This window comes from Meles meles, chromosome 11 (assembly GCF_922984935.1).
Source record: "Meles meles chromosome 11, mMelMel3.1 paternal haplotype, whole genome shotgun sequence".
Taxonomy (NCBI): Eukaryota; Metazoa; Chordata; class Mammalia; order Carnivora; family Mustelidae; genus Meles; species Meles meles.
The window spans coordinates 61,328,450-61,342,174 of NC_060076.1; the positions used below are offsets into that span (position 1 = coordinate 61,328,450).

The 13,725-nt window shown below is 36.6% G+C and overlaps 1 protein-coding gene across 49 annotated transcripts in view; it reads left to right on the forward strand.

Annotated features, from left to right (window-relative positions):
• The window catches only part of PTPRD (protein tyrosine phosphatase receptor type D), a 2,308,694-nt gene that overhangs the window by 2,248,837 nt on the left and 46,132 nt on the right, over positions 1 to 13,725 (forward strand). For all 49 annotated transcript variants that reach the window (XM_046022098.1, XM_046022091.1, XM_046022095.1 and 46 more), the window contains 2 exons: positions 6,790 to 6,909; positions 7,420 to 7,574. In XM_046022098.1, the coding sequence (XP_045878054.1) occupies positions 6,790 to 6,909; positions 7,420 to 7,574 (275 nt within the window). The remainder of the gene's footprint in view (positions 1 to 6,789; positions 6,910 to 7,419; positions 7,575 to 13,725) is intronic.

A 13,725-nucleotide genomic window follows, 5' to 3' on the forward strand; every position in this document is an offset into this window, starting at 1 on the left:
GGAAATAAGAAAATAGCAATTTTTCGAAGTGTTCAAACAGATAAACTGTTTTATAATGAACAATTTTGTATATTTAGAGACTAGTATTTTTGAACTTTCTGGTTTTATTTATGAAAAGCTATTACTGCATTTGTAGTCAAATATTCAGTATTACTCTCATTTCAGGTATTCCATTGTACTTGATCTCCACCTTGTAGTGGTCAACAAAGAGAAAATGAAGAGGGGAATATACAAACCAGACTACCCTTTTGCCATTCGAAAATAGATATGGCCAAATGTTAGTTGAGTGAAAAGAATGATATTATCGCTGAAAGACAATAGAATCATTGAGATGATCTCCATACTTACTTTTGAATAATTAAGTATTGAAGCTGGTCTTTAAAACTGCCAAGAGAGATATTATAACCTATAGAAACAAACAGTTCAGCATATAATTTATCCATCCACTAAAATATACCCTAATAATTATATGAAACTTTCTTTTATTATATTCTCCCTTATTAATTGTGTATTCATGAGTGTATATTAACATTTCCATATTCCCAAGACTAAATTTGACTTGTATTATCTAATGTTAGAATACTTTCTATATGTTCCTTATAAAAGGTTCCTCTGGCCAAACATAGTAGATACTAATTTCCAGTTATTTTGAGCAACTGTTGTGCTTTCCGATCTATCATTTATTGTTTATCCTACGTCCTTCTTTGGCTAAATAATCTGGCCCTAAGCAAGCTTTTCCAAGTACCATATAACAAGTGGATTTTGTATTAGGGGTGCTGGACCCTTTAAAGATATTGGTTTATCTGATGCTTCACTGTGCTGCCATGCTCAATGAGTCTTTTTAAAATTGAAATGAGAAGGTTTTGCTTTCAGAAAGTTTGGGGAAATTTAAAAATAAGCCAACACAGATCACAATATAGTTGATTATAAAGTTGCCTTCCAGTTGTTGAATGTTTGCTATGTGCCACGCACTTCCAAGATAAGCTTTATGGAAGTGAAAAATGGAACAAGAAAGAAAGCATTTCCCCCAAGCACAGTCAGCAGACCTACTGGGTAAATCCTATATGGTATTTCTTTTTTTTTTTTTTTTTTGAGGGAGAGACAGTGAGAGAGAGCATGAGAGGAGAGAAAGTCAGAGGGAGAAGCAGACTCTCCAAGGAGCAGGGAGCCGGATGTGGGACTCGATCCCAGGACTCTGGGATCATGACCTGAGCTGAAGGCAGTCGCTTAACCAACTGAGCCACCCAGGCACCCCCTATATGGTATTTCTAATGGCAACTTTTATCATTCCATCAACTTGCTTTTAATAGGTTGCCATGAAAGAGGAAGTATAAATTAATTCCATAGCATACATGGTGATGGTCAGCTTGTTCTTTCCGTAATTATGAAGAAATGAAGCCACCACATAAGGGTAATCACTTTGTAATAATAAAAATAAGTATCTCCCCCAAATTTGGCCAGAAATCTAACCTGTCTTATTTATGTTAGGCCTCAGATTGAGTAACTGGGTGAGGTTTCTAAACCACAGCCTGGATAGCATGTTCTGCTTCTCTCCTTTTTCCCCTCAGACACTAAAACATTCTCTTCTCACATCTGATTAAAATCCAGGTAAAGGAAGGTTGTTATTTGGAAATCTCACAACTATGCATCTGAAGAACCAGCAGGTGTAAGCACACCTCTATATTTAGTTAGTCAAGCTGATGGGTTGGGGGCAGGACTGCATCTCATTTCACTTGGGTGTCCCCATAGTTGCTAAGATCTTGCCTTCCACCTAGCCACTCCAAAATACATACCCACGGGGATTAATAACATGTTTCTTTTGTTCACATTTAGAATGATTACATTTTTATAACAATTATCATAAAAATTGGGAACATAGTCTAACTGAGAATTAATAATAGCTGTTGCCTATTGAATGCTTATTTGGTTTAGAGATTCAGTGCATGGTTTTTGAGCCTTATGTTAGCCCTGTCATTCTGGAGATATTGTACCCATTTAACAGATGAGGCTGCTGGACTTTGGTCCTAAAAATAGAGAAGCCGTTTACCAGCTATCCAGTTGGACTGTCCAACCTTCTGTGCATCAGTCCAGAAGATGTCAGTCACTTCAAAATCAGGGAGGAAAAGGCAAGCATTGGTATTTGCATTCAGGAGCTGCTGTCTTCTCATTCTTAGATGCTCAGAGGGAAGCCTCCTATCCAGGGCTCTGTGTATAAAGCCTAAAACTGGTAACTCTCCCTAGGAATACCTTCTGAGATCTTCTCCCAGGGGAAAAGAAGAAAAGGTGGACGGAGGGGCTGTTGCCCAAGTAGAAACATGTCTAACTCTCTTCCTGTACCCTTGTTTTACCCCCTCACTCACTACAGTTCCCAATTGCTTTCTAATGTTGAAATCAGAAATCATTTGTTTAGTGTATGGCTAAAAATGAAGGGCTAAAAATGTCAGTAAATCCTAGCCCTTTAAATGTAGCCCTTAGAAAGCAGATGAAAGCATGTGGGCTACTCAGAGAATGAGGGAGAGAAAAGAGTGCCCTGGTACTAACCAATGAAGGGAAGAATGGATTGCTGTAGCTGTTCTGAGAAGCCTGGGGAATGCTTCTAACCCTGTTGCTGAGACCTTATGTGTGCATGTGTACATACATCAAAATATTTATTTTTCATAAACTCCCTTTGTGAAATATTTCTTGAGAGAAAACAACAATGTTTAAATATATTTGCTTGAAAAAATTGCTCCCAGTTTTTTGCTGTTGAGTTTGAAACATTTTAGAGCAGGGTTTTTGTTTGTTTGTTTGTTTTTGTGGGTTTTTTTTTTTTTTTCCTTTCTGGTAAAGAGTAAAATTCGAGTACACTATTTCAAATGAGTACAAAAGCTTCCTTTTCTTCTTCTTTTAGCTAAAAATGTTCACAACATTCTCTCCTTTAAGTAATGTTTTCCGATATTCCTTTTTCCCAAAGAAGTCAGAGTCCAAGTACTTGAAGTATGAGAATAATTAGTGTAACTTCAGTTTTTGCTATGTCTTAGGGATGGAGTGGAGTTGTTGATGGAAAATCACTAAATAATAAAACGACTTTTCCAGAGGTCACATAAAAGCTGGCTTATGGTTCTTTCCTTTATGTCCTTTGTCTTATCTCACCAAAAGGTCTGATGATAATCAATTCCCAGCTCTGAAATATAATTGCATTGAATTTGGTTCAGTACATCATACTGACCTTATAAATCATTACATTGTGTTATCCTCCTGTTTTTGTGTCTTCCATAAATATATTTGTCCCTGTGGGATTTGATCTCCTGATTTTGATTTTGAAAGGGTTGCCATCCAGCTGAAACTATTAAATAATGAGTTGAGTTTCTCTCTTCATTTTTTAGCTCAACACATTGCTGGCATCCTATCAAATGTTGCAGTAAGAGGTCTCCAAAGTTACTTTTGTCCTTTACAGCGCAACGTCAACTTGACATTTATTTTTTATGGTTTAAATCAGAGCCTTTGGCATAATTTTTTTTTCCATTTTATTTATTTTTTCAGCGTAACAGTATTCATTCTTTTTGCACAACACCCAGTGCTCCATGCAAAACGTGCCCTCCCCATTACCCACCACTTGTTCCCCCAACCTCCCACCCCTGACCCTTCAAAACCCTCAGGTTGTTTTTCAGAGTCCATAGTCTCTTATGGTTCGCCTCCCCTCCCCAATGTCCATAGCCCGCTCCCCCTCTCCCAATCCCACCTCCCCCCAGCAACCCCCAGTTTGTTTTGTGAGATTAAGAGTCATTTATGGTTTGTCTCCCTCCCAATCCCATCTTGTTTCATTTACTCTTCTCCTATCCCCCTACCCCCCCCATGTTGCTTCTCCATGTCCTCATATCAGGGAGATCATATTATAGTTGTCTTTCTCCGATTGACTTATTTCACTAAGCATGATACGCTCTAGTTCCATCCACGTCGTCGCAAATGGCAAGATTTCATTTCTTTTGATGGCTGCATAGTATTCCATTGTGTATATATACCACATCTTCTTGATCCATTCATCTGTTGATGGACATCTAGGTTCTTTCCATAGTCTGGCTATTGTAGACATTGCTGCTATAAACATTCGGGTACACGTGCCCCTTCGGATCACTATGTTTGTATCTTTAGGGTAAATACCCAGTAGTGCAATTGCTGGGTCATAGGGTAGTTCTATTTTCAACATTTTGAGGAACCTCCATGCTGTTTTCCAGAGTGGTTGCACCAGCTTGCATTCCCACCAACAGTGGAGGAGGGTTCCCCTTTCTCCACATCCTCTCCAGCATCTGTCATTTCCTGACTTGTTAATTTTAGCCATTCTGACTGGTGTGAGGTGATATCTCATTGTGGTTTTGATTTGTATTTCCCTGATGGCGAGTGACGTGGAGCACTTTTTCATGTGTCTGTTGGCCATCTGGATGTCTTCTTTGCAGAAATGTCTGTTCATGTCCTCTGCCCATTTCTTGATTGGATTGTTTGTTCTTTGGGTGTTGAGTTTGCTAAGTTCCTTATAAATTTTGGATACTAGCCCTTTATCTGATATGTCGTTTGCAAATATCTTCTCCCATTCTGTCAGCTGTCTTTTGGTTTTGTTAACTGTTTCCTTTGCTGTGCAAAAGCTTTTGATCTTGATGAAATCCCAATAGAAACTCATTTTAGATGCGAAGACACCTCCAGATTGAAAGTGAGGGGGTGGAAAACAATTTACCATGCTAATGGGCATCAGAAGAAAGCTGGGGTGGCAATCCTTATATCAGATCAATTAGATTTTAAGCCAAAGACTATAATAAGAGATGAGGAAGGACACTATATCCTACTCAAAGGGTCTGTCCAACAAGAAGATCTAACAATTTTAAATATCTATGCCCCTAACGTGGGAGCAGCCAACTATATCAACCAATTAATAACAAAATCAAAGAAACACATCAATAATAATACAATAATAGTAGGGGACTTTAACACTCCCCTCACTGAAATGGACAGATCATCCAAGCAAAAGATCAACAAGGAAATAAAGGCCTTAAATGACACACTGGACCAGATGGACATCACAGATATATTCAGAACATTCCATCCTTTGGCATAATTTTTGTGATTTTTCTTTCACTCTGAATCAGGGCTACTTAAGGAGTGTTGGCTCTTTTCAGGTGGTATCCTCTGCTAATTCCAGCCACATACAACTTGGGTTTTAATGGGTGGTCAGAAAACATAAGAGTGCTTAGTCAGGGTGATGCTACATCAATATTCTCCTTAGAGTATTGTCTTTCTGTTCTGTTACTGTTCTTTAAGTAGAACATATCATAGAATATAAACATAGAAGAATATATTATGCTTCTAGAAAACATGTTTTAAAAATCCTATTAAGACACAAATTGTCCATCTTACTTGAACCACTCTTGTTTGTTTTTTATAAAATAGGTGTTTGTGTGGTCTTACCTTGAAATAAAGGCATAAGAGTCAAACCTTGTAAATTCAATCTCCACTTTACTGAATAACCTTGCATTAAAGTGGTTTTCTCCTTTTTGTTGTCTAGGAAATTGGATAGAGAATAAAACCTCTATCTTTTCAGAAGGCCCATGATCTAGATAAAAAGAGCCTGAGTCCTTTGAGGAGCAGATGCTATGTCTGTGAAAGAGAAAATTACAATATTATTCACAAATGCTACTAATATTTATATTCAATATGAAAGCAAATAATTGTCTAGCAATTCCATTCACTGGACCAAAAAATTCTAGATAATAATGCCTCATTGCTTTTGTTTAAATCCAGAGATTATGACTTTCAAATCTTTCTTTTTCAACTACAAGGTGTGATTCCTAATATAAAAATGGTATTACGTTTCTTTATCTAGAGAAATGCATTTCATTTAAGAATTTCTTCTATCTTCTTTTAATCTGAGATAGAAAGGGTAAATATATTCTTATCTATGATCTTACTAGAAAATACAGTGTTTTGTTTGTCATTTTTTATTACGCTTTTTAATATCCATGGTACATAGTAAGTTTGAAATGTATTCCAGACTTGGAATTATTTTTCTTTTGCATGTTAAACTAATTGACTTGAATACTTTTTATGTACTTTTGTTCAACTCCATATAGAAATTGTAGATTATTCATCTGAAATGAGTGAATTTTAAATTACTTAAACTTCGCATTAGTGTATGACCCTCTGAGACCAGTTTTAAAGAACACACAACTCTCTTTCTCCTGCACATTACTGATTTAATTTGTCTTGGATACACATACCATATATCTTGCATTTTTTTACAATGTTATGTTGTTTATTATACTTTGATAGATTCACAAGTTATTTCTACTTTTCTTTAAACAAGTATATTTGGAAATTTGATAGTTTAAGATGAACTAGCTTGTGTCTTTTAAACCTTCATGATGAACACTAATTGTCTCACCATGTCGTTTAAATGGCTGAGCGTAATCCTCCTGATGCAATTCATAACATATATCCCAGAACAAATTTGTGTTTTCTTTCAAGTGCTCTAAAGTTTCAAATACCTCTTTCCTTATTTTACTCAGCAACAATCTGCAATTTATTTTTCTCCAGGAAAATTCAATCTGTTACTGCTTAGTATTCCTACCAGTTTGAAAAATGTGGTTTATATTGGCATCAGAGCAGTAATTTACATATATTGGGATAACAAGAATGCATGCCAGAAAAAAATCAACATAAAATGAAATGCAAAAAAGCTGCTTTCCTTCAACAGCAACCCCAAGTGAAGCTAATAGAGAAATTGATGAGCATCTCCCTGAATGTGTCACTTGTTTCTTCTAGGTGAAGTGTGACCAGTATTGGCCCAGCAGAGGCACAGAAACCCATGGGCTGGTCCAAGTGACACTTCTAGATACGGTGGAGTTGGCCACGTACTGTGTGCGGACTTTTGCACTTTACAAGGTTTGTCTTTATTTTTTCTCCTCCCTTTCCCCTTTTCATTTTTTAAAGAAAACGTCTTTGAGAAATCAAATATCTTAAGACTTTACTTAATTCTTGATTCCACTGGCAACGGTGAAGAATGAAATAATTCTTCCATTATCGTTCAGCAGTTTTTCTCCTTCTCCAGTGATTTATCAGTAAATGTGGAACTCTTGCTCTGGACGGAAGTTTTAGTAAATGAAGAATAGATGAAGAACTAGTTCTTCCCATAAAATACAATAGGCGTACTCCTGATAGTTACACCTGAAAAATGCAATGCTTCTCACCTAAAAATGTTCATCTCCCTGAGCAAATACTTGTTTACAAAGAGCTTGACATTGATAGCTCCAAAAAGTGCATCTTCCCAGAGGTCATAGGGTAGGGAGAGGAATTAAGACAGCACATTTTTATGTTACCTTTTCCGTGTTGCTACTCATCATTACAACCTGAGGCTAGGAACACAAAATTTTACGCAGTCTTCCTACTTCACAGAATGGGTCAAGCGAGAAGAGAGAAGTAAGACAATTCCAGTTCACTGCCTGGCCTGATCACGGTGTTCCAGAACACCCTACGCCTTTCCTAGCTTTCTTACGGAGAGTCAAAACCTGTAACCCTCCTGATGCAGGACCCATGGTTGTGCACTGCAGGTAAGAACCACTGAGAGCATTTGTTTTTTTCACAGTCAGAAGGTCCACGAGGAAACAGAAAGCTAAATTGTTCCTCATTGGATAGTCTCTTTCCAATTTCTACTATCCCAATTTCTGGGATAGTAGATTGCTTTATAAAAAATACAAGTGTTTTTGGGGGCACCTGGGTGGCTCAGTTGGTTAAGCAACTGCCTTCAGCTCAGGTTATGATCCTAGAGCCCCCAGAAGGAGTCCCACATCGGGCTCCCTTCTCTGCAGGGAGCCTGCTTCTCTCTCTGACCCCTCCCCTCTCATGCTCGTTCTCTCTTTCAAATAAATAAATAAAATCTTAAAAAAAAATATGCAGGTGTTTTTTAATCAAACGAGACCTATATTAACATTAGTAGAAAGGATTTGATATGGATGAATATGCCCCTCTAGACATGATAAGCAACTATGGTCCTTGCTATTTTCTGTGCCAAAATGCGCACATTTTGGAACACAAAATTAAATGTGCTCATGGTAATAACTATATGAAACAGAAAAGAATTAAGAATCAGTCTTGTGATTTGGTTCAAGTTTCATCTATGTGAGGAATATTCTTTAGAAGATGATAGATAGATACATGGATGAATTGTTTGATAAGTTCTTATGGCCTGAGCTGATAAAAACCTTTTTACTATGTATAGGAAAGAAATTTTGAACAAAATGATACTATAAGTATAAAAACTTTCAGAGAGGGTGTCGTCATACCGCTTAAAGATACCTTCCTATGAGTATTATCAAGTCACATATAGAAAATATACTAACTTGAGTTTTTAAAATTTACATAACATAAAGACCTATATTTTGGAAGAATTTATCTTATGTATTAGGAGTTAATGAGCCTGTATTTCTTTTGAAGTGTTCTATAATTTATTATTATTTTTTACTTAATTCTGACTAATATTCTTTATATCACGACTTAGACTCTACTATATATGTATCTATACATTTTTAGTATTTAACTGATTTTTTACCAGTTCCTTAGTTCCTCTCAAGTATCACTACGAACATATTGCTAAAGATACCTGGTCATATTCTGTATGTTACTATAAATATGTAATTGATGTAATCCCTAATAGTTCTTTGTAAACTGGGTACTTCAAACATGAGAGAATATGGTTTTCTGCTGCACAGACAAGTAAAACTGCAGTGGGTAAGTATATTAAAAAAGAAAGCATCTGTCATAAACCATTTCTATCATCACTTAATACTATAGCTCTTTCATATCCCATATCATACTTGAGCATGATACCCTGGATCCTAGAAATGTTTTTACAAAAAGATGGGGACAACATAGATCAAAATAAAAGCAATAAAATTCCCCTGACTAACCCATGCTACAGTGGTAATTCTTAGACCGCTCGGCCATCCTGACTTCCTACAGAGGTAATTCGTAAACCGCAACCTAGCAGGTTTTGAACAAGGAGATGCTTATTTCTCTTTCCCAGCAATTTTTTCCCAACAAAAGCTAATCATACCACATTATATTTATAAAATATTTTATAAATTCCAAAGCCCTCTCCCATGCTTTATTCTGTTTGATGATCTTAAAGGTATGTCAGTTCAAGAGAAGAGAGCAGAAGAGAAGTGACAGGGTTTGGTGTAAGTACTGAGAGCTGGGAAGCCAGACATAGTCCTGCTCATGTTTTATAATCTAGTACTTGCTCTTCTGGACCTAACACTATGTTACATTGTTTTGCATGGTTCTGGAACACTAAAAATTATTTTTCTTAACTTGAGCTAATGCTTTTGCATCATGACAGCAGATTTCTGATTCTCCTGCCTATTGGTTTCAGCAGGCATTAGTTTGACCAGTCTCTATACTCTGTTATACATACTTCTTTGAATATGTCAAAGAGTCATTGTGCCTGGCGACATGCCCCTCCTCCACCAGCACAACTTAATTATGAAGATCACACAGGAAATGTTTTCAAGTGGATTTTGGCTGCAGAATAGGGAAACAAGAAGTTTGGGCTCACTGAAGAAAGGTTGCCCTCATATTCCTAAAGGCAAAAAGGCAGTTTGACAGATACACACATACAGAGATACATATACAAACGCATATACACACATTGAGACATATATAAATGCGAACAAACATTAAGGAAACCTAACTTGGAAGTTTTCATAAAACATTGTATTTGCATTACAGTTTGAAATACAGCATGTTCCCTCTCTCAAAATATGTTTCCCATTTCTGTGAATTAAGGTGGAGGACCCGGGAAACTTGACAGAATGACTGTTTGATAATTTAAAGACAGAGTTTATCCTCTGTTGATCATAAGCAAGGTATAGGGCTATATGCTAGATACTTAGTTGGATCCAGAAAAGTTTGCAGGCAAGTAGCAGAGATAAGATAGGTAGCTATATGCTTTATTTTGAGAAAACGCATACACTTTTTTGTGCACCCACACCCCTATGTTATGTTAAGCCACCTGGACTCACCTCTGAGAGATACAGACAACTTTGGAGAAATAAGGAAAAAGATGAATGTGCAGTGCTAATAGCTGTTGACATTTGGAAGTGCTATGCCTGAGGCTCTGGAGAAGCTTTGTATTAAACAGAAAAGTAGGTATATCGGTAGAAGAAATTTGTTAGTGACCTTGAAAAAAATGAGGGAAAAGTGGAGCGTAAACTGAGCTCTGATATTGACTTGGACACAGTATATGTTACAACTTCAGAGCACAATTTTTCTGATAGAGTGTCAGAGAAAAGTCACTGCAGACAACCACTGCTTGTGTGGGACCCAAGAAATGCCAGTTTAGAACTCATCTCTAAGCAGGCAGAAACTTTGCAGAAAGTCACAATAGACAAGTTAACAGAGGTTATCGGTGATGGTAATCATGATCATGTTGTAAATGATCACACAAATACTCTGAAATTTAGTAAATACTGTATTTCATCTTGTGATTTTTTTTTCTTGTAATGGATTTGACTTTATTTTTTTTTTCCTCTGTTATGGAGAAGTAGTGACAAATTCAAACCCAAGCCTTCTGCCAAACAGATTCTGGGAGAATGGAAGAGGCTTTAAATGAAGTCTGGTAGTAGACCAAACAGAGGGAGAGGGGGCAGAAAAAGAGAAGATTCATGTTCCTCCAATAGTCCTGTCTCGTGATAAATGTGCCAGGACTAAAAAGAGCTACTATGAAGAAGAAAAATTCTTATAGTGAGTAGTAAGAAAGGACTAGGAGGATAATCTAGTGGTAATCTCAGACAAGACCTTGGAAAGTTGAGAAGGCTAGGGTCTACCACATTCATAGAAGAATGGTTCTATAGGCCTAGGAAGAAAGACCAGCTCTAGCTATCATTCAGTTCATGCAGACCATATAAACTCAGCATTAGGAGTGCACATACTGGAGAGAGACTGCCCGGGTGAAATGCTGGAATTTTTGTTTATGGGATTTGTGCCTTTGAGCAAGTTATTTCAAATCTGCTAGCTTGGGTTTGTTCACCAATAAGTGGGGTAATATTCTCCATAATAATAAGAGTTTCATGAAGATTAAATGAAATGATATGAAATGATAAAGCACTTAGGACAGTGCATAGAATGTAGAAGTATGAAATAATGTTAAATTATTAGTGTATTAATTATTGAGCAAGTTTTAAAAAGCTGTACATATATTTACACTTAAGAGAAAATAATCAATATTAACTTGGATATAATCTATGTGACTTGAGCCATGTATCCTATGAATAAACAGATTTCTAAAAAGATTTTATTTATTTGTTAGAGACAGAGAGAGCACAAGTAGGCAGAGCAGCAGACAGAGGGAGAGGGAGAGGCAGGCTCTCTGCCGAGCAGGGAGCCCAATGTGGGGCTCGGTCCCAGGACCCTGGGATCATGATCCAAACTGAAGGAAGCCCCTTAACTGACTGAGCCACCCAGGAACCCCTAAACAGGTATTTCTAAACATGCAATATTTAATCTAATAGATTTTTAGAAATTTAGATGTTTTCCATAATGGTAATTCCGTCAAATTTTCCCCAGTAACAGAGAACATTTTCTTGTTTGCTGTGAGTTAGAATCATTTATAATAACAAATCCATGTTTACAAAGACCTGAGAAAACATTGAGCTCATAAGATGATACAGTTAAGGATACATAGAAATTAATATGATGGTTCTTGATGCCCTCAAGATGAAGTTTGCATTTAGCATTGTGTCCTTGGCCCTTTATAATCTAAGCTGATGTGTCTTTTATGCCTCCTTGTTAACTCTCTTAGTCACCTACCCTAGCTACACTTTCAAAGTACTTTTATCTCTGGCTATTGGTAAATGATATTTATACACTCTAGAATTTTACCTGTTCCCCTCTCCACCTACTGATGTTCAATCCTGTTTTCTAATTTACCTCAAGTAGCACTTGCCATATATTTGCAAAAGTTGCAAATTGGCCTCAGGTAGTTTTGTTGACATCCGTGGTATTTTTTTTTTTTTTTTAATTTGAACTTGAATGCCTTTAAACTGGAATGCACTCTCTAGTCTTCCAAACCTTCCATAACCTTATTGTTTTATACACGGCTCAACCCATCCATTTATAGGGATTGCTTCATATTGTAAACATCTGAGTTGAAATTCTGGAAAATCCTTTTAAGCTCACTTCCCATTACTCTTCCTGCAGAAAGAATTAAACACTGTATTCTCTGAGCTCTCATAAAATAGGTTCACACTTAGCATATTAACTGTGTATGTACTGACCACATATGCCTTGAAATCCGAGAGAGTATAGCTGATGGATTAGGCACATTTGTATCCCAGCTCTTTCATCATAGTAGGTGCTCAATAATTGCTTTCTGAAGTTAACTGAATTCCATGTGGTGTTTTAGAAATTTTTATAGAAACAGATCATTTCAGGGCTATTTGTTTGTTTGTTTTACATGAGACTATTTTTCTCCCTACTGTGGTATTTCTTATGAGAATTTAATTGTATTAAATTGCCTTTGTCTTTCTTATACTTATTTCTGAGCCCCTTTTCCTACAACTCTTTTATGTCCTTTTCCACACAGTCTCCATTCCATGTTAAAGATAGACATAGCTCTCTGTTTTTTTAGCCATGATAATAGTTAAACATATTGAATCTTAATCGACAGCAGATATTCTTTCTTCTCAACCGGAGAGGCCATGTTCTAACTGTTTTACATGTATTAATGTTTTTTACATACAAACCATCTTCAGAGGTAGGAACCTTATTTTCCCATTTTACACAAGAATAAACAGAGACCAAGGAAAACCATCTTACTCACCTGAGCTCATGCCAGTAGTGATAGCCACTGCGTGCCCTAGGCTGCCTGTCCCTATCGACCAAGTGAGTTTTCCAGGCTTTAGTTCACTTGCTGGTTCTCACCTCCAACTTTGGCCACCACTTTGATGGCATTTCATTCTTTAAGCCTGTCCTGATGACCTTGTCAGAATGAGTCAGTCCTTCCTTTCTGCCCCCACATCACATGGCCATATGCTAGCCTTCATTTCACTCATTCTGCATCAAAGATAATTGTTAAAATGTGAGTCTCTTCTACCCCTTAATCATTTTAGAATAATCACAGTGACTACCCATTACTGAGCTATCACTGTTTTCCAAGTATCACTAAGTACTTAAGGGATAACTCATTTAATCCACAGAACAGTATGTTTTATTTGTGAGGATTACTAAACACAAGGATGTTGTGAATTTTGGGCCTATTTCAAAGTCTTTGACCTGTTTACTTATCATCATATCTAGTTCTGACTTTTCTTGTTGCAGAGACTGACTTAGTTCCTTACATTTACCTCCTTAATATATGTTTGTTGACTGAATGGTTGTCAGGTGGATATTTACCATTACCTCTTCACATATATCTATGCAGTATATGAATAGAGACATGCAGTATTTTTCTCCTTACTTATAAAATTTGAGTTTGAAAGAAACTAAGGGATAGAACTTCCAGTCTATTTATTAAGTTTGAATTTTCATAGAGGTAATATTTACATTTCCTCATATTGTTTCATTCTTCCTCTTAGAAAACAAAGAAGTTTTGTTCCCTGTTCTCCCTATTGAGTTCTATTCTTTTTGTTGTTCTATAGAAGAATTTGTGGTTTATATTTTATTAGTGCCAAAGGAGTATGACAACTGATTTGAATTTGCTTTTTG